Source organism: Triturus cristatus, chromosome 10, assembly GCF_964204655.1.
Source record: "Triturus cristatus chromosome 10, aTriCri1.1, whole genome shotgun sequence".
Classification (NCBI taxonomy): Eukaryota; Metazoa; Chordata; class Amphibia; order Caudata; family Salamandridae; genus Triturus; species Triturus cristatus.
The window spans coordinates 133,946,872-133,965,812 of NC_140593.1; the positions used below are offsets into that span (position 1 = coordinate 133,946,872).

The 18,941-nt window shown below is 47.1% G+C and overlaps 1 protein-coding gene across 1 annotated transcript in view; it reads left to right on the forward strand.

Moving 5' to 3' along the window:
* The window catches only part of METTL6 (methyltransferase 6, tRNA N3-cytidine), a 94,843-nt gene that overhangs the window by 20,569 nt on the left and 55,333 nt on the right, over positions 1-18,941 (forward strand). Inside the window, exon 3 of the mRNA XM_085630637.1 lies at positions 18,027-18,161. Within this exon, the coding sequence (XP_085486763.1) occupies positions 18,027-18,161 (135 nt within the window). The remainder of the gene's footprint in view (positions 1-18,026; positions 18,162-18,941) is intronic.

Sequence of the window (18,941 nt, forward strand, 5' to 3'; positions counted from 1 at the left end):
CACTAGTCTTTAGCAAACCATCGACCAGATTAGCGATCTGGTCGAAAGCTTCCATTATCCTCGGTCCGCGGACTTCTGTGTCCAAACAATCATTAATAGCAAGTATGCCTGCGTCCACCAGGCCCTTGTAGAACTTTTCCCCGTCTATTTTAGCCCATTTTAGTCTCCTGCCTTGGTCTGTTGCTCTCTCAGTGAAGGTGCGTTGAACTCTAATACTTAGACCCACCATATACTGCAGCTCCAAAACAAGAGGGTTATGGTCACTAAAGCCACTCCATTCGATCCCTACACTAGTTGTCTTATTAATTAAGGACCTTGAGACCAGAATGTAATCTATGAAGGAAGAGCATCCTCTACCCTTAAATGTGGGGGGGAGTGTGCCATCCTCCTGCATCCCTACCATATTAATGGTGTGTTCAAGGTCATATTTAAACCGTAACATTCTGAAAGCTGAGCCCAACGGCGTATGAGAGAAATGCGGTCCCTTCTCCATAGGGCATCGGGACCAATCTGTGCTTATTTGGACCAGTGCCGGGCACAAGTGGCAATTATAATCTCCCATAACCACCAACCCATGTGGCTGCCCATTTTTTTGGCCTGTTATGACCTGGCCCAACCTATTATCTAATTCAGTAACAAGAGAGATGTTAGATCCCGCTATCTCGTTGTTATAAAGGTTTACTGCAACAAATCTAAGACCTTTCCCAGTGAACCTGACTGCCTGAATCCTGTGGGAATTCCAATCAAGGCAAGTGTAACTTCCCGGAAGGCTCAGATCTATATAAATAGCTAAACCTCCCATGGCTCTCCCTGATCTTGATTTTTGAGCAGGAACAACAAAACACTTATACCCTTGCAGGTGGAAATTATTCTCCTGGGCCCAGGTCTCCTGCAGACAAATTACATGGAATTTTCTGATATAGTCAAGCCACTCTTTGTTATTAAATTTCCCAGCCAGGCCAGCTATATTCCATGAGATGATTTTTAGTGCCTCACCCCCCTGGACCCCTCCTCCCAGTGACCCACCAGGTGATTCTCGCACTTGTTGTCCCAATTCCGGTCCCTGTGCGTCACCTATACATGCAATATCTACAACCCTAGGTTCATCCAGCACATAACTCCGGGCGCAACTTGATGACTTTTGTTTTGCCTCGGGGCTGTGCTTCTCCCACTCAGCATTTGGAACCCCTCTACCCCCTATACCCCATATACCATTATCTCTTTGTCAATCTACCCCCTCAAGACCATCCAGGCAGTGGAACCGATTGAATGTATGGAAGGGTAGCTCTGGGCGGCTAAATAATGGCCTGGGATTTAACTCGTGATGAACACCCCTTCGACCCACCCTTTCCCAGTTGTCATATGAACGGGTCACGTGTACAGGGGCTGGGGTGGTGGGAAAGAAGAAAGACACATGAAGTGTTTGAATTGTTGTTACCTGTGATCTATTCTTTCCCTGGCATATGTGAGCAACTGTTCCAGCATCCCTGAAGCTCGCCAATATGCAATCCCCTATGATGGATTTGCGTGTTCTCCCTATCCAAGGCACCCTTCTGACCATTATGATCTCATTGCTTAAGTGTACGGGTAAGGGTCTATTCAAATTTAGCCACTTAATCACCCTACTTTTCAGAGCACAGAAATCCTCGGCTTCACCTGCCTCTAGTGGTGGGACGCCCGCCATGATTACTGTAAAGTCATTCGCCTCTGGTGGTAAATTGGGTCTACGTGGCCTGGAGGGAAGCTTCATTAGTGGAGTCGGTGCAACACTATTTGGGGGCTGTACCGGGGGAACAGCATTTGCAGGGGGTATAGGTCCTATGGGGTTAGGTGGCTTATTTGGGGCAGGGTTATTCCTCTGGGTTTGTGGTGGGGCGGCCGCAGTTGCAACCTGTGAGGGAGCAAGATGCATAACACTTTTTGGAGCTGTTGGGGTGGCAATAGGTTTAGGAGCCCTCTCATGAGAATTGGCCGGATTTTTCATACTGCTTAGTGTAGCCTCAAGAATGGTTAGTCTGATTTCCACTTTTTTGATGCTTTCACTAATTGGTAACAAAAGTGACCTAAGCAGGAATTCCAAATTACCCAACGGAGCAACAGAGAGGGGGGCATTAACAATGTTGCTAGCCGTCTCTTTAGTCAGGACGGGAGCCACACCATCCTGTGCAGCGGGTTTAGAATGTAAGTCAGCCACCGTTGTCACAGTTGATATGGAGGGTTTGGATGACTTCCCAAAATCAGAATGAGGGATCTTTGGTTTGTTTTTAGCCTGGGCACCCCTCGACTTCCTCCTACGTTTGTTTGGTGGGGGCCCAAAAACCCCTTGTGCTACAGCTATTTTAGGTTTGGCTTTCCTAGACTTTGATGCTGGGGGCGGTTGAGAAATTAAGTCAATCGTTCCCCTACTTGGGCTTGTGCTACTCACTGGGGTTGAGCTCATAAGTACCACTGGGGGCGTTTTTGTAGCATCCCTAAGCAGGATCGGAACATCTTCATTTAGTGTCAAGTCTTCGCTAGGTGTGGGAGGATAGTCTCCTAGAGGTCTACCTTTCAAATTATCTATAGAGCGTCTCCGCTCAGCTCTGAGCCGGCTTAATGTGTTCTCCTTGTCCCCATCTCCCCCCGCCCGAGGAAAGTAATTCTCTAAGGTCATATTTTTTGTTCCTGCCTGCCTTATGGGGGTACTTTCCTTTACCGGGGACGGCATGGTATCTTAGAGTGTGATGATAGCTATGGGGCAATTTATCAGCTTGTTGTGCTAGGGACTTGATGGCAAACGGCAGAACCAAGAGGGTAGGCCCAGCCCGGCCTACGACGGCCACAGACGGCCCCGCCCTTGTCCCCGCCCTTGTCCCCGCCCTTGTCCCGGGCTTCTCCCGGCGCCCTCCCGCGCGCTCCCGCGCAGCGGGATCCCAGTGCAAAAATAAAAGAGAAGGAGGTGGGGCGGGGGGCGTGGCAGTCAGGGAGAGCGACCCAGGTGTTGTGGGTTGACCTCACGCAGGGGCTCCTGGGAGTTGGGAGTCCCTGCGGGTCCGCTCGCAGCCCTGTACTTGCCTGCCAAAGCCCAGAGTCCGGTGTCCAAGATCAGAGCCCCTCTATGCTCAAGGCGCCTCTCTCCACACCGCGAAGCGGGACCCGCAGAGCGGGTCCGGCGAGGAGCTGCGGCAGAAGAAAAACACCACAGGTGCAGGGAACAGCCCACGGCGAAGTCCAGGCAAACAAGGTATCCCCGTCAAGCACTCAAAGCGCAAGAGATCCTCCACTCGATCCAGCTGGTACACCACAGAACTGAAAACTTCAAAGTGCAACTGCAAGCGGCTAGAATGGAAATGGCGCACCAGCAAGGACCCCACAGACCATGCCATCTTCAAGACAGCCCTCAACCTCTACCACGATTTATTGAAAAAGTGCGCACCAGCCAACTGCATCAAAAACCGCTCCAACAGCAGCAAAGAACTCTTCATCATTCTCAGAGAATTCTCTAACCCCTCAGCCACTGAAAACACCATCACCCCTTTCCAGTAACTCTGCGACTCCCTCGCTGACTTCTTCGACAACAAGATCTCCGCCATCTACAAGAACTTCAAACTCCAGCCTACCGACCTGCACACCATCATCACTCATTGCCCACAGACACGAACCCCAACCACTTTTTCACCGCCTGGGATCAGCTCACCACAGAGAACACCACAGCCATTATGAACTCCATCCACTCAGGATTACCCATGAACCCCTGTCCCCATCACATTTTTAACCTCGGAAGCAAGAAGATCAGCAGCGAGCACGCCTCTATTCTCAACGCATCCATTACTACAGCCACCTTCCCTGAATAAAGGAAGTACGCAGTGGTCAAACCCATTCTCAAGAAACTGTCTTCCGACCACAACGAGCTCAGGAACTACTGCCCCATATCCCTGCTCCCTTTTCCCGCCAAAGTCCTTGTAAAAGGCCACCAACTCCCCAAACACCTGAAGCGCAACATCCTGCTGGGCACCTCCCAATCCGGATTTTGCACAAACCACAGCACCGAAACAGTCCTGATCGCCACCACAGATGACATCCGAACCCTCCTCAACTGTGGAGAATCAGCACCCCAGATCCTCCTCGATCTCTCTGCAGCATTCAACACTGTATCCCACCATACCCTCCTTAAGAGGCTTCATCGCATCGGAATCTAAGGGAATGCCCTCAAATGAATCCCCTCCTTCCTCACCGTAAGAACCCAAGAGCATCATCTCAGCAGTGCCTTAAGGTTCAACCCATCAGCCCCAGCCTTTTCAACACTTACATGCCCCCTGGCCAACATCTTCAGAACCCATGGACTGAACATCATATCCTATATCATATCCTATGCAAACACCCAGCTCATCCTCTCACTATCTGAAGACCCCTCAACTATTAGAATCGACTTTCACAGCTGCATGACAAGCGTTGCCGACTGGATGAGAAATAACTGCCTGAATCTCAACACAGGCAAAAGTGAGGATCTATTCTTTGGCAACAATACTTCTCATGGAAGGACTCTTGGTGACCTCCAAACTAGGACCCTCACCGACTGACCACGCCCGCAACCTTGGCATCATCCTAGACTGCACACTCATTATGAAAAGCCATACTAACGCAGTCTCATCCTCCTGCTTCCTCCCTCTTCGCATGTTCCAGAAAGTCTTTAAATGGCGCCATGCCAACACCAGACGAACTGTCACCCAAGCCCTTTCCTTCTCACCAGCCAGTTGGACTGTGGGAACTAATTCTACGTTGAAATCACCAGTCACCTCTTTAAGAGACTGCAGACGATTCATTACACTATAGCCAGACTCATCCTCAACCTCCCCAAATGGACCCACACCACCCCCCACCTCACAAAGCTCCACTAGCTCCCATCCAGAAGAGATGCCGCTCAAATGTGCCCAGGTCTCGCTTCCACTTCACTCTAACAAGTCTAGGCTATTGCATATCCAAATTTGATATATCCGCTAAATGGCTCTCCCAGCTAGCTGGCCCACTGCTGCTGTGACTTCAAGCGGGATAAACTGGAGGGTCGCTATGTCTACTCTGTATGCTCCTAGTACATGACGTCACTATGGATATCTCTTGATTTGTATTTTGTGGGGGGTACCACTTCCTCTTGTAAGGTAGTGAAGGATTTCGGTTGACCCACCCAGGCATCCTCCAGCTTGGAGAAGCCTATGCCCCTAATCTAACCAAGTTGGAGGAGTATGTCTGCCACTTTCTATACATAGCGTGACTCTATATACATCATATGAGTTTATTATCCCACTGGCCACCTGAGGGCCATTCATTAACAGGAAGTTCATTGGGATTGTGTCTCCGTAAAAGAAACCCCAGAGATACAGGTCACTCAGCAGGTCCTGCTTGAGACAGAAATGATAGGGCCTCTTTGTCTTCTAACAGCCTGTCATTCAAGATCGCCATCTGGAACAGAGGTACATCTTTCATTTCCATCCTTCTTTCATACACTAATAGGGTGCATTTGTCCGATACAGTCTGGGGTTGTTTCTCCATGTATCTGAATAGTTTTGTAGGAGATGGAGAGTTTTGGGAAGAGCTGTCATTTCAAATAGTGAGACTTAACCTTGGATAAGGACAGGCACTTTAGTCCTAGTTTGGAGTTCTTTAAGCCAAGTCTCCAGTAGGGGTCTGCAATGAGTTCACAGGAGTGTTTAATCTAAGGTTATGTGAATACCCAGATGTTTGACACTATCTGCCTGGACATGTATTTTGTTCTGTCTGAAGACAGCTGTCTCACCTCCTCCGATCATCAAAATAATTATAATAGATTCACTTCATTTTTCTTATGTGCATTAATCTCTGTCATGTCCATCTCCAGTGTTGCCAGAAAAGAAGCATGTCATCTGCATATAGAGAAATGCATAAGAGCAGACGGAATTTGCAACCGGTTCAATGGCCATAGCAAATAACATTGGGGGTGTGAGGCCAACCTTGCCTGGTACTGCTTTCTCTGGGAATGGATTGGACATGGCCTTGTTAACTCAAGCTCATGCTGGTGCGTGATTTTACATAGGAAGTCCCAACTGAGGGACGCAAAGCCTTTTACAGAATCTAGTACACTTGGTTCTGTGAACTCTTGTGCACTCACCAGCACCATTTGAACATGTCTGCTGCACTGCCTCCTGCCCCAGCATGAAACCATTTTGGTGTCAGTTCTCTAATGGGGTTATGACTCTAGTTAACCCTAGCAAGGATTTTAGATTTAATATTAATAAGGGAGATTGGACTGGGTGAGGAACATAGTTCTGAGGAGAGGGCCCAGATTTTATCATGACTAAAATAATTGCCATTTCCAGATTTTCCGGTAAAGAACTCGCCTGGGCCACCTGCTGGAACATATTTGTAAGGTGTAGTGTCATAAGCTGCTTATAGAATTTGAGTGGGAATCCATTTTGCCACGGGGTCCTGTGGGGTTGCATGTCATTTATGACCTTTGCAATCCTTTCTATGCTTAGCGGGAGGTCCGGCACCTTGCAGTCTTCTGCTCTCATGGTTGGCACTGGAAGATCAGTAATTAGTGGTGAGGCACACTCTGTTCTTGGCACAGGACATGCTCTGCAAAAGTGTGGGAGTGTTCCGCAAATATGGAGGCCACATCTGCAGCATCAGACACTCATCAACCAGAGAAGCATCAGATTTTCTGTACTCCCTTGGATGCCGTCACCCTGTGTGGGAGTCAGTACAGATGCTTGTCTGCCTTGTTCCCAGATTTGTACACACGTCTCTGGCTGTGTGTAAGGCCATCATTTTCAGAATCCTTTTATGTGTCAAACAGGGTAAAATTCCCACAGACTACACATTTTTGTTCAATATGAAGTATGGGCATCTCAAAGGCAGTTATGTCTGATTCCCTCTCCTTCCTTCAGTTGTGCCAATATGAGCTAATATACCTCGAATTACTGCCTTGTGTATGCACCAATTTGGGCATGTATAGGTTGACTATCCTCCTCATCCGTTAGCTATCAGGCACTATGTTGCCACATTTCCACCATTCTTCTTCCCTGCAACCCTTCAGTTCCACCAGGGAGTAATCGGATACACCTCTTGTTAGAATGCATGGCGGATGACAACCTAATGGCCTGGAGAAAGAAGTAACCAAATCTGATATGAGTGGGATGCTGATTAAAATGTATATCCTCTATTGCAAGTTCCATATATGCAATACATCACAAAGCCCCAAAGAGTTTGCCCAGTCGCAAGAACACTTTTCTTGGTGGCCCTACAGCCTGTGAGTGTCTTGGTGTCTTTCCATAGTTGCATTAAAGTAACCCCCAAGTACAGTTATACCCTGAGGAAGAAATAAATGGGGCGTAAACATTTATGAACAACTAGTGACAGCCCTCTTTTCTACTCCCTAATGAAGCGTACCAACCCAGGAGGCCTCATCTGAACTCCTCTAACTATCAGGGGAAAGGACCTTCCATTGTGCCCCAGGAAGGCAAACTTGGTGCCCAAGGGACAAGTCTCCTGTAGAAGAACATCATGAGGAAAATGTTGTTTAGCAAATTGCAACATCAGGTGACATTTAATTTTATAACTAAGCCCATTCACATTCCAGGACATGATACAGTATCTGGGTTTAGTATTTGTGTCAGTCCTGGCTACACGCATGAAGTAGTGTGTTGCCATGAACTACTGTAGCCAATGACAAAAAAGTACTTGATAGTGGTATTAAAAACCCAACCTCCCAAACTTTCACCTACACCCCAGAAATATCTGTCCTGGTTAAACTCCATAAGTGTTAAACAAAACAGAGTCATTTAGATGCACCCATTAACTTTGGTTTCGGTATAGCAGCAGCCCAGTTAGCAGAGCCTTAATCAGGGACCTTTGTTGTGCCACAACCCATCCTACCCCAAACATCCCAAAAATACACTTTAAAACGATCACTCTCTTCTTGTTGTCGGCCCTGGAGTTGCAGGATCCCTTACTAGAGTGGCATCAGTAAGGGGTCTGGGATCTCCATTTGGGTCTCCACTCAGTCAATATGATCTCTTAGCTTCCCCTGCAGGTACTGTGGGGTCTTCCCCCTCTGTTGGATGGTGTAGAGTCCTGTGACTATTGGTTTCAGTTTTCACTGGGTACAAACCAGTCTCTCTCTCTCTCTCTCTCTCTCTCTCTCTCTCTCTTCTTATTTCTGTGCTGTCAGTTATGGGACCATGTCTCCCCTTGAGGCTGCTGGAGCAGTCCACAGGGAGCGACTCTCCTCTCTGCCACCCAGTCCCAAGCTTCTTTAGGAGTATTGAAGAAGAGGCTCTTGGAATGGAAGGAATATGCTACTTACCAGTATGCATCTGTTCTTGGCATGTAGAGCTGCAAATCTACACACTGTGCATAGATCGCCATCTGGTGTTTGCAGTTGTTTTTCTCTTGGAAAGTCTTTGGAAGTCACGAGGTATGTGACTCCTCCTTTGGATCATATTGCGCATGGGCTTCGGCTCCATCCTCAGATTGTTTTTCGCCGGCAGGAACATGATGGAGCTTTGTAAGAAACAGGAAAGATGCCCATGTGTGCTGTATCTAAATAAGATAAAACTGGAACAGATAAAGGTAGCCGGGGAGGCAGGTGGGTGTGTGTAGATCTGCAGCTCTACATGCCAAGAACAGATGCATACTGGTAAGTAGCATATTCCGTTCGAGGCATATGAGCTGCAGATTACACACTGTGGATAGATTATATAGCAGTACTCGCTCCTGGCGGGGACCACCAGTATCTGTTGCAGTTGTTTGAAACAATGTTTTGAGGACAGCCTGGCCCACACTAGCTTGTTGCTTAGTTTGCACATCTACACAATAGTGTTTAGTGAAAGTGTGCGGTGTAGACCATGTAGCTGCTCTGCAGATATCATCTAAGGGGATGTTCCCTAAAAATGCCATGGAAGCCCCTAGCCTACGTGTATTGTGGGCTTTAGGGGGAACAGATAGCGTTTGTTTTGCTTTGTGGTATCAAATCTGTATGCATTTAACAATCCACCTAGCTATCCCAGATTTGGAGATGGGGTTGCCTTTGTGTGGTGGTGAGAAAGACACGAATAGTTGTTTGGTCTTACGAAAAGGTTGTGTTCTCTCGATGTTGTAGAGTAAAGCTCTTTTGACATCTAGGGTGTGTAGAGCTCTTTCTGCAATGGTTTGTGGCTGCGAGAAGAATACGGGCAGTTCCACAGATTGATTGCGGTGAAAGGGAGAAATGACTTTAGGAAGGAATTTTGGATTAGTGCAGAGAACAACCTTATTATGATGCATTTGCAGAAAGGGTTCTTGAATGGTGAGTGCTTGTATCTCACTGACCCTTCTGAGCGAAGTAATGGCTACAAGGAAAGCAGTTTTCCATGTTAAAAATTGAAGCTCACATTTATGTAGAGGTTCAAATAGAGGCCCCATTAGTCTGGTGAGAACGATGTTTAGGTTCCACACAGGTGAGGGTGGCACTCTGGGGGGAATTATTCTCTTAAGGCCTTCCATGAAGGCTTTTATGGCAGGTACTCTGAAGAGTGATGCTGTCTATTCTGTAGATATGCTGCTATGGCAGCAAGGTGTAGTCTAATAGACGTGTAGGCTAGGTTTCATCTTTGTAGGTGTAGTAAGTAGCCTATGATGTGTTGGATAGACACATCTAAGGGATTGATGTTATTGTTGTGACAATAGGTCACGAAACGTTTCCACTTGGTTGCGTAGCAAGCTCTAGTGGTAGGTCGTCTAGCTTCTTTAATGACGTTCATACAGTCAGGGGGAAGATTAAGGTGAGCCAGATCGCAAGGTTGTGCTGAGCTGGGTTCGGGTGTCTGATCTCTCCATGGTTCTGGGTTAAGAGGCGTGGAGAGAGGTGTAACTTTTGGTGCGGACCTACGGAGAGTTCCAGCAATGTGGTGTACCACGGTTGTCTGGCCCAAGTCGGAGCAACTAGGATGAGAGTTAGGGAATGTTGCTGTAGTTTGCACACCACTAATGGAATGAGTGGAAGAGGCGGAAAGGCTAAGCAAATCTGCCTGACCAGTTCATCCATATTGCATTGCCTTTGGACAATGGGGGTGGATATCTGGCGGCGAAGCTTGGGCATTTGGCGTTTTGGTGGGTGGAGAAGAGGTCTATCTGTGGTTGCCCACACATTTGAAAGAATGGTTGAAGAACTTGTGGATGAAGTTCCCACTTGTGGATATGTTGTTTGACGGCTCAACAGATCTGCAATGGTGTTTTGGACTCCTCGGACATGTTGGGCTAGGAGAAAAATGTTTTGAGGTATGGCCCACCTCCATATGCTCTGTGCTAGCTGAGAGCGCTGCAGAGAGTGTGCCGCCCTGTTTTTGGATGTAGTACATGGCTGTCATGTTGTCCGTTCGGACTAAGACAGCCTTGCCTGAGACGTGTGTTTGAAAGGCTTTTAGGGCTAGGAATATGGCCAGTAACTCCAGATGGTTGATGTAGAGTAACTTTTGTTGAGGTGTCCACCTCTGCCCTGCATGGTGTGATGTAGTAGGTGGGCTCCCCAGCTGGAGAGCGATGCGTCCGCAGTTAGAACTATCTGAGGAACCGGCTCTAGGAACGGTCGCCCTTTGGAAAGGTTTTTGGTGGTCCACCACTGCAGAGAGCGATGGGTACGACCGTCTACCAACACCAGATCTGATAATTGACCGTGAGCCTGGTTCCATTGGCGTGCTAAGCACTCTTGGAGAGGACTCATCTGGAGTCTTGCATGAGGTACTATGAATATGCAAGAGGCCATCATCCCTATAAGTTGCATGAACACTCTGGCTGGAAGAGAGTTTTGTGGTTGAAATTTTGCGCAAAGAGCCTGTATGCTTGCTATCCTGGCAGGACTGGGGTAGGCTAGTGCTCATGAGGTTTCTATGGTGGCACCGAGGTATTGTTGTATGTGGGACGGATGCAGATGGGACTTGGCGTGGTTTACTGTGAAGCCCAGGTCGTAAAGTAGTTGGATAGTGGCGTGAGTGTGTTGTACACACTGGTTGTATGAGCTGGCTTTTATGAGCCAGTCGTCTAGGTATGGGAAGACGTGGATGTGTTGTCTTCTCAGGTGTGCTGCCACTACCGCTAGGCACTTGGTAAACACCTGTGGTGCTGTGGTGACTCCGAATGGGAGTACTTTGAATTGGTAGTGCTGACCGTCCACTACGAATCTGAGAAACTTCCTGTGAGCGTTGTGAACGGGAATGTGGAAATAGGCGTCCTTGAGGTCTAGGGTGGCAAGGAAGTTGTTCTGGGAGAGCAGAGGAAGTACCTGCTGGAGTGAGACCATGTGAAAGTGGTCTGAGGGTATGTATTGGTTTAGGGGTCTGAGGTCCAGAATGGGTCTTAGAGAGCCGTCCTTTTTTGGTATGAGAAAATATAGGGAGTAAACTCCCTTGTTTTGTTGGTGGGTAGGAACTGGCTCTATTGCACTTTTTTGTAGGAGGGAGAACACCTCCTGCTTTAAAAGTGACAAATGTTCCTGTGAGATTGGGCGCTGTTTGGGTGGAATGGTTGGGGGTTAGATGTTGGTTCTAGACAGTAGCCTGATTGAATTATCTCTTGCACCCATCTGTCTGAGGTGATGGTAGCCCAGACAGGAAGGAAATTGTGGAGTCTGCCCCCGACTGGAGTGGAATAGTCTGGGGGGAGTGGAGGGAAGTCATTGGGTGGGGGTGGTGGCAGAGCGGGAGGTGTTAGTTTTGCCTCTGCCTTTGTTGTTGTTACCCCTGTAACCACCTCTTTGGTAACCCCTAGTGAAGGTGGATTGGGTAGGGGCTTTGTAGGAAGTGGAGGTGCTGTCGGAGGAGTAGCCTCTGGTGGTGCTTCTAAAGGAGGAACGCCGAAAGGAGCTCCTGGGAGCTTGCGACTGCAAGGCTCCCATAGATTTAGCCGTGTCTGTGTCCTTTTTCATTTTTTGGAGGGCTACGTCGACATTAGGGCCAAACAGGTGTTTCTCGTCAAATGGGTGGTTGAGGATGTAACTCTGAACCTCCGGTTCGAACCCTGAAATGCGTAGCCAGGCATGCCTACGCAAAGGACGCTGGTATTTATTGCCCAGAAGGCAGTGTTAGCTGCATCGAGGGCACAACGGATGGATGTATTAGTGATGGTTTTACCCTCCTGAATTAGTTCGTTGGCCCTATTTTTGTATTTGTCAGGGAGGTGTTGCATTATGGACTCCCAACTCTTCATAATGTGCCCTGTCATATCTGGCTAGGAGCGCTTGGGTGTTAGTAATGCGCCATATGTTGGCCGCCTGGAACGCCGTCCGCTTGCCAGAGGCGTCCAGGAGTTTAGACTCCTCATCTGGTGGTGGAGCTTCACCTGATGCCTGGAATTGGCATGTTTCCTCGCATTGGAGACTACCAAGGAGTCTAGTGGTGCGTGGCCTCTAATGTAGTTTGGATCTGTTATATTTCTTCTCAATGTGAGGGTTGATGACCATGGCCCTAACCGGGTCTTTAAAGACCTCTGGTGCATGCTTAATAACCCCCTTAAGCATGGGCAAAATTAAGGTGGACCTCTGTGCAGTGTCAAATGTGTCTAAGAGGAAATCCTCCTCCACGGGGTCTCTGTGGAGATCAACCCTGTGGTAGTGAGCAGCCCTATGGAGTAGCTGGTTAAAGCTCATTGTGTCCTCTGGGGGGGAGGGTCTGGAAGGGTAAAGATCGTCCTGCCTTACGTTAGGGACGTCTGGGATGTTGTAGTCGTCCCATGGGTCTGGGGAGCCCGTAGGAGTAGGGTCCCCTGTTGGTTGTCTGTCCGCTCCGTCCCCTGTGTCGTATCAAATGTCATCATCCTCCTCATATGGAGATGGTGATGGAGATGGAGGCGGAGGAGGAGGAGGAGGATGATTGATGCGACGATGACATCGTCGTCGACGATGAGGACTATCATTACTGAAGGCTTGGTGGGCTTCTTAACCGGGCCCGGAAGCGAGGTATGGGAAGCAGTCTCTCGGTGCATACCTAGGCCCGAAGGCATGACCGAAGCCTTTTCCAGTGGCGTGGAGGGGGGTTTGGGGTTGGGGTCGACGTCTGTACTCACGCCCCTCTGTGCCGGAGTGATGTCCTCGACGCCGGATTCGTCAGCTTCGGAGGCGTCGTCTGGGATCGAAGTCGACGAGTGAGCCATTGTTCTCCTTGCTCGTCAGTCCCAAATCGTTTTCTTCGATCGCAAGCTGGACAGTCCCTTGCCTCGTGTTCTGGAGAGAGCCAGAGGTTGCACACCTCATGTAGATTGGTGTGGAGAAACTTCAACCCACATCGAGGACACTTTTTAAATGGCGTTCTTTCTATCAGCCAGGACAGGAGGCCCAGGAGGCCCGAAGGCCTTCATCGACGACCGGAATCGAAGAATTTGATTGTTGAGAGTCGCGCCGCGTGTGGAGAACTCGATCGAGACAATACCATCCAAATGGGAAGGATTGCGTGCCGAACAGGAAAACTGGAACGGTTCCGAACTGGAGCGCCAAGAATATATCTGAGTCCGATGGCGGAAAAAAACAATCTGAAGATGAAGCCAAAGCCCATGTGCAATATGATCCCATACCTCGTGAATTCCAAAGACTTTCCAAGAGAAAAACAACTGAAAACATCCGGGCCCAACACCAGATGGCGATCTATGCACAGTGTGTAATCTGCAGCTCATATGCCTCAAACCATTATTTTTTTTTTGTCAAAATTGTTTTTATTAGCCACAAGTGAAAGAATGACATACAAACCATGCCATGGCAAAAGTGTCGTAGCTGCATGGCCCAACCAACGAGAGGGAATACAACCACAATGCACCCGCCCGTAGTCAAACCCACAAAAGGGCAAGCCTCCCCCATCGTAGCAGTCGCTATAGGAGGGTTACAGAAAAGTCAAGATAAGAAGAGGAAGCAAGCCCGGGCAACGTGCCCCAGAGACCTTCAACGAGCGTCCATCAAACACTAACAGTCCCGTGCCGGTCCGGCACTACAAAAGGCTGCGCCAAACAGTCCCACTGGCACCCTGGCATAAGGCTGCACTTGCAATTTACCCACATCCCCAATTCCCCTCACCCCCCTCCCTCCTCCCCCCACCCCAACCCCAAGTCTGGAAAGAACCAGAAAACCAAGAACAAGGAGAAAAAAAAAAAAAAAGGGAGAGAGAGAGAGAAAGAAAAGGGAGAAAGATGGAGACAGGGGGGGGGACTCCGGTCGCCGGACCCGAAGGTCCGCCGCTATGTCCAGGGAGGAGAGACGTCCGTCCCACGTGCAGACCCATAAGGGGCCCACCCAAACCATTATTTTAAGCTTGGCTGTGAATAAAAGTCCATACTTGATGTTCATAGCTCTCATTTATTGCTTCCCACCCTTCAATGGTCTGAAAACCGGGCTTGACATTCAGCTGTAAAACTTACATTAACAGTGACGACTAAGTGATATCGTAGGCACACAATACCAAAAATCCCGGTTCCCTTCTTGACTGCAGGGGCTCACAGATCCCACCTCTATAGTCATTGTCTAATGATTTTTAATGCTGTTAAACAAGGCGGGTGTAATCTGGGGGGTCCCCAACCTAGTCCTAGGAAATGTATCCATTGTCCCTTGGTATGGAGAAGCAGCAGTTTATTCTTCATCATCAGAAGAAGGAAGTGGGGGAGAAAGCTGAAGCTTTGAAACTGCTCATTCAATCAGTGATCTGTAAAAGGACAGAGAAGGAAGCGAAGCCCCTGCTGTCCAGTACCCTGGGCTGACCCAGATTGTAACTATTATCCAGAAAACGTTCAGCATTACTGCCCCTGGTCGCCCAAAGAGTCTCTAAGGAGGAGGGAATTACCTCTGCAACTCCCTGCCCTACCCCCTCCTCATTTATTCATAGGTGCACTGTTCAGGTGGCCTTTCGGGACATCCGTACCAACAAGTTGTTGTTTGGTAGCAACAGTGGAATAGGGAGAGGGAAGGGGATTATAGGGCTTGTCTTCTACTGCAAAGTGTGCAATCTCCGGGCTCTCCACCCTTTCCTCTAGGTGCGCAGCTAACCCCTGGATGATGCATGTGAGCCTTCCAGTGGGCCCTTGCACCACTTCTGCTGCAGAGGGTCACCACCACGTTCCAGTGCTGTTCTTGGCTTCCCTTACTCTTAGTGACTCTGTGTACTTATTAGGCAGTGCGCCAAGGTTACAGGCTGCTGCTGTCTTGTACCGTCGCCCATTCCCTCGCCCTCCAACCCCTGCCCTTCCATTCAGGCTCCTCGCTTCTCTATTGTTTTCCTTGGCTCACACGTCTGGTTAGGTTCTGCTATAGTACTGTAGGCCCAGATCCCCCCTATGCGCCAGCCACAATCCTCCAGTACTTTTGGCCTACCCTGCCGCTACTGCCCAGGTCAGTAGACTGTTTGCCACTAAGGGCACACAATCGTTATGCAGGTGCATTGGGTTTAGAAAATAAATGTTTTGATGCAGGAAGGAGATTGTCTAGAAGTGATGTTTGTTTCTTGCATATATAGGGGTTCAGAAGATTGTTGTGCATTTGAGAAGTATGCACCGGTATGCTAGTGGGCAGGTATGCATTGGTGAGATTACACAATAGAACATCAGTTTGTATTACTAGATTGCACGTGTTTTATGCAGATGAACAGTCATGGTTGTAGGGGACAACAACTAGGCAATGAATTATTGGTTTGGGTTTCAACCTGTATTAAGTTACTGCTGCTTGTGAAATGTGTAAAGTGGTATACTTTAATGACCTGGTTATAGCTCCAAAATGGCGACCCAAACAGGTCATTTCTATGTATTCAGTGGTTTCAATAAATGGACACCAGTTTACACGCTTTTAATATGCAATGCTTCTAAGAATTGTGCACTCACTATAAAGCATGTTTGTTTGGTTTCTAATTTAGTAACACAATTCATGAGTACATATAGTTGTATTTGGAATCTCAGTCTCCAATACGGCACCCGTGTATTTTGTAACTCCGGTACTTATGGATCTCATATGAGCTGCCATAATGGAGTGATGGTTGTATTGTCCCAATATGGGGGCCAAAAGAAGTTGCTGGTAGTGAACGTTAAAATTCATTAAAGAAAAATTGACACGTTAGGGCCCTTATACCCACTGGTTCTAAACTTAATTTACACTGGGAGTCCAATAAACATCACTTCATGGGTGCTGCTGATGCATCCTGAAAAAGAAACTCGTACTGCTACAAGCCTGGATGTGAATAAAGGAGGTGAGTGATGATAACCCCTCAAGGTAACAACCAATTTTTGAATTGTTCATATCTGGGGTACACTAAGGCTGTCTCTGGGTAACACAAGATCAGATAATTATAGGGTCTCTTGGGATAAGGGCCCCCTAAACTGAGCCAAAATTGGGGCATACAATTAGAGGAATGTCAGGCACGAAAGATTCAGGCATAGGACAGCTGCATGGGTAGTCTGGGACTTTCATCCTAGCATTCCCCTTAGGTTTATAGTCAGGCAGTGGCAAAAACACCTCGCTTTTCAGCAGGGAATCCATTCCATTGATGTAACCATAGTATAATCAATAAACCTAAGTTAAGTTTTTATGGGTTTTTAAGAACTACTACGAGTATTACTCCTTGCACTTAAAATATCCATAATCATTGACAGTCATATTATTGCAACATTTTTCTGAAGGAAGGAGGACGCAATTCTACAGATCACATGCATCTTTTTATTTTCAGAACCTTACATAAAATTTGTACCACATTATTACACACATTGTGGTGTGGTAGATGAAGAAAGACAGGCCTTTGCAATGTTTACTGTTCACTGAAGGTGATCATCTTGATTCCAGAACCTTTTGAACCATCCTTCTACAACAAGTGTCCATTGAAGGTCCATGACAGCTTAATCCATGCGAAATCTTTCAGGAAATCCATTCAAGATACATTTACATACATTGGCTCTTCAAAAAATCTGTGTGGATTTACTCCTCCTGTCCCTCTGTTGCACACCCCTAATTTACAGCGTACTGTCGCGATCACGATGCAATTAAAAGATGCTGCAGGGCTCTAATCCTAAAAATAAGTGTACCTGTTTACCGATTGGAAATCGCTTTTTCATTGTATGCTTCAGTCCCTGCAGGTGCCACTAATACAATTATGCCATAACTTGGATTGCAAGAGATTGGCCCGTAAAGTGTTGGATATCCAGGGGCCTTACTTCAGATGTAAAGCCCAGTCCCAGCTCCTGTGGTCCCCCTGTTGTAACATTGGCTTTGGAGATCCTTTGGAACTGTAACCAGTATCCATCTTGAATGCCCTGGTCGACCCACTAACTGGTCCTTTGAACCTGAGATCTAACTGATTATAGGTTTAAGAATGCCAGTTCCGTTTTGGGTGGGGGTGGTTGAAATATTTAGTTCTTTTTTCAATCCTGGGCTTAAACACAGTGAGCTCTTCCTCATGCTCAGGGTTTTTGAGAAACTAGGACAAAGGGCAAACATATCATTCACACTTGATCTGTTTGAAACATTATGTGTAGTACCTTTCAGTAGGTGAGAAGTATTGGTCATAATAATGAAGAACTCAGAACCAAGGTTTCTAGAGGTTGTCGAGCGAATAGAATTACCCAGCCTGTAGGATAATATTGTTCATAGACACCACTCTGCCCCGCGTTATCCACATCACAGAACGAGTTGTCCAGAAAGTTACCCCAAGCCCTGGCAGTTGTATTTTGAGGGCCAGTTCACAGCCACTTATACCAACAGCTATCCATAAAATGGTGAGGTGGAGAGTTCAGAATTGGATGAGCAAGCTGGCAGGAAAGGGCTGTACAAGTCAAGTCCACTGTGTAAAAGCATGGTTCTTAATTCTAGGGGATGGAATCGCCTAAGTCTGGTTAACAAAGTGTACAGCCATTATTTCATTGTGAAGTTTTAAGATCATTTACAGATGAAATGTACATACTAGATGGGACATCATCACAATGACCATACAAACTTTCTAATGTAAGCTTTGCAAACTGTGAAAATTGGAACCAATGTTGCAGCACTGTTTCTCTAACCCAAGTATGGTCTTTGCTTCCTCCTGCAGTTTAATGGTCAGAAGTTGACTATTCTCGAAGCCGGCTGCGGAGTCGGCAATTGCCTTTTTCCTCTTTTGGAAGAAGATCTGAACATTTTTGCTTACGCCTGCGATTTCTCTCCTAGAGCGGTGGAATTTGTAAAGGTGAGTGTGTGTTAATATAAGACATGAATTCTGAAATCTTTCGAAGTGCACAGGTACAGTTTAAACAATTCACATAGTACACCATGGTTAAAAATAAAATGCAGCGTGCCGGGAAACCCAAGTCTAGCTTGAGTTTAATGTGCAGCAGAGTAAAATATTTTAAGACCATTGTCATTTCAGAAGACTAGAGATCATATCTTACTAGAAAAGGGCCTGTTGAAGCCTAATGCTAAAATACGGATACAATTCAGGGTAGTTTTATATAGGATTTCTCTCAAAGTAAGACTATGGAGCCCAAGTACATGTCAGAAACTTGATACTTTTAGCATATCCTTACCTAATGAGCAGGTGGCAGGATCTTCTCTCTGAGGAAGCGCAAGACGTCCTTGAGGAGTAGATATTCATAATTAATATACTGATCTCATTGTTATCCATCCTGAAATCCTGCTTCTAGTTGCTAAATGAGGTTGGGCTTTGCAGAAATGTGAAAATGTACAACCTTAAATAACATGGCTTCTGAACGTATTCGATCCCTGAAGTTTAGCAAACCTATTGAAAGCTAGTGCTGCTTCAAACCAATACGAAATTACCCTTCTATTTTCTTATAAAATTTCAATATTTATCATGTGTGTTAAACAAAAATACTGTAATACATAAGAATTTATGATTTTAACAGATAGGAACACATGATTAGGTTTTCACACCAGCTTTCTGTTTCACTTCATTATTATGTTGGTAACTGTTGATCACTGAATTGAATTTGCTCAGTGTTATTTATTT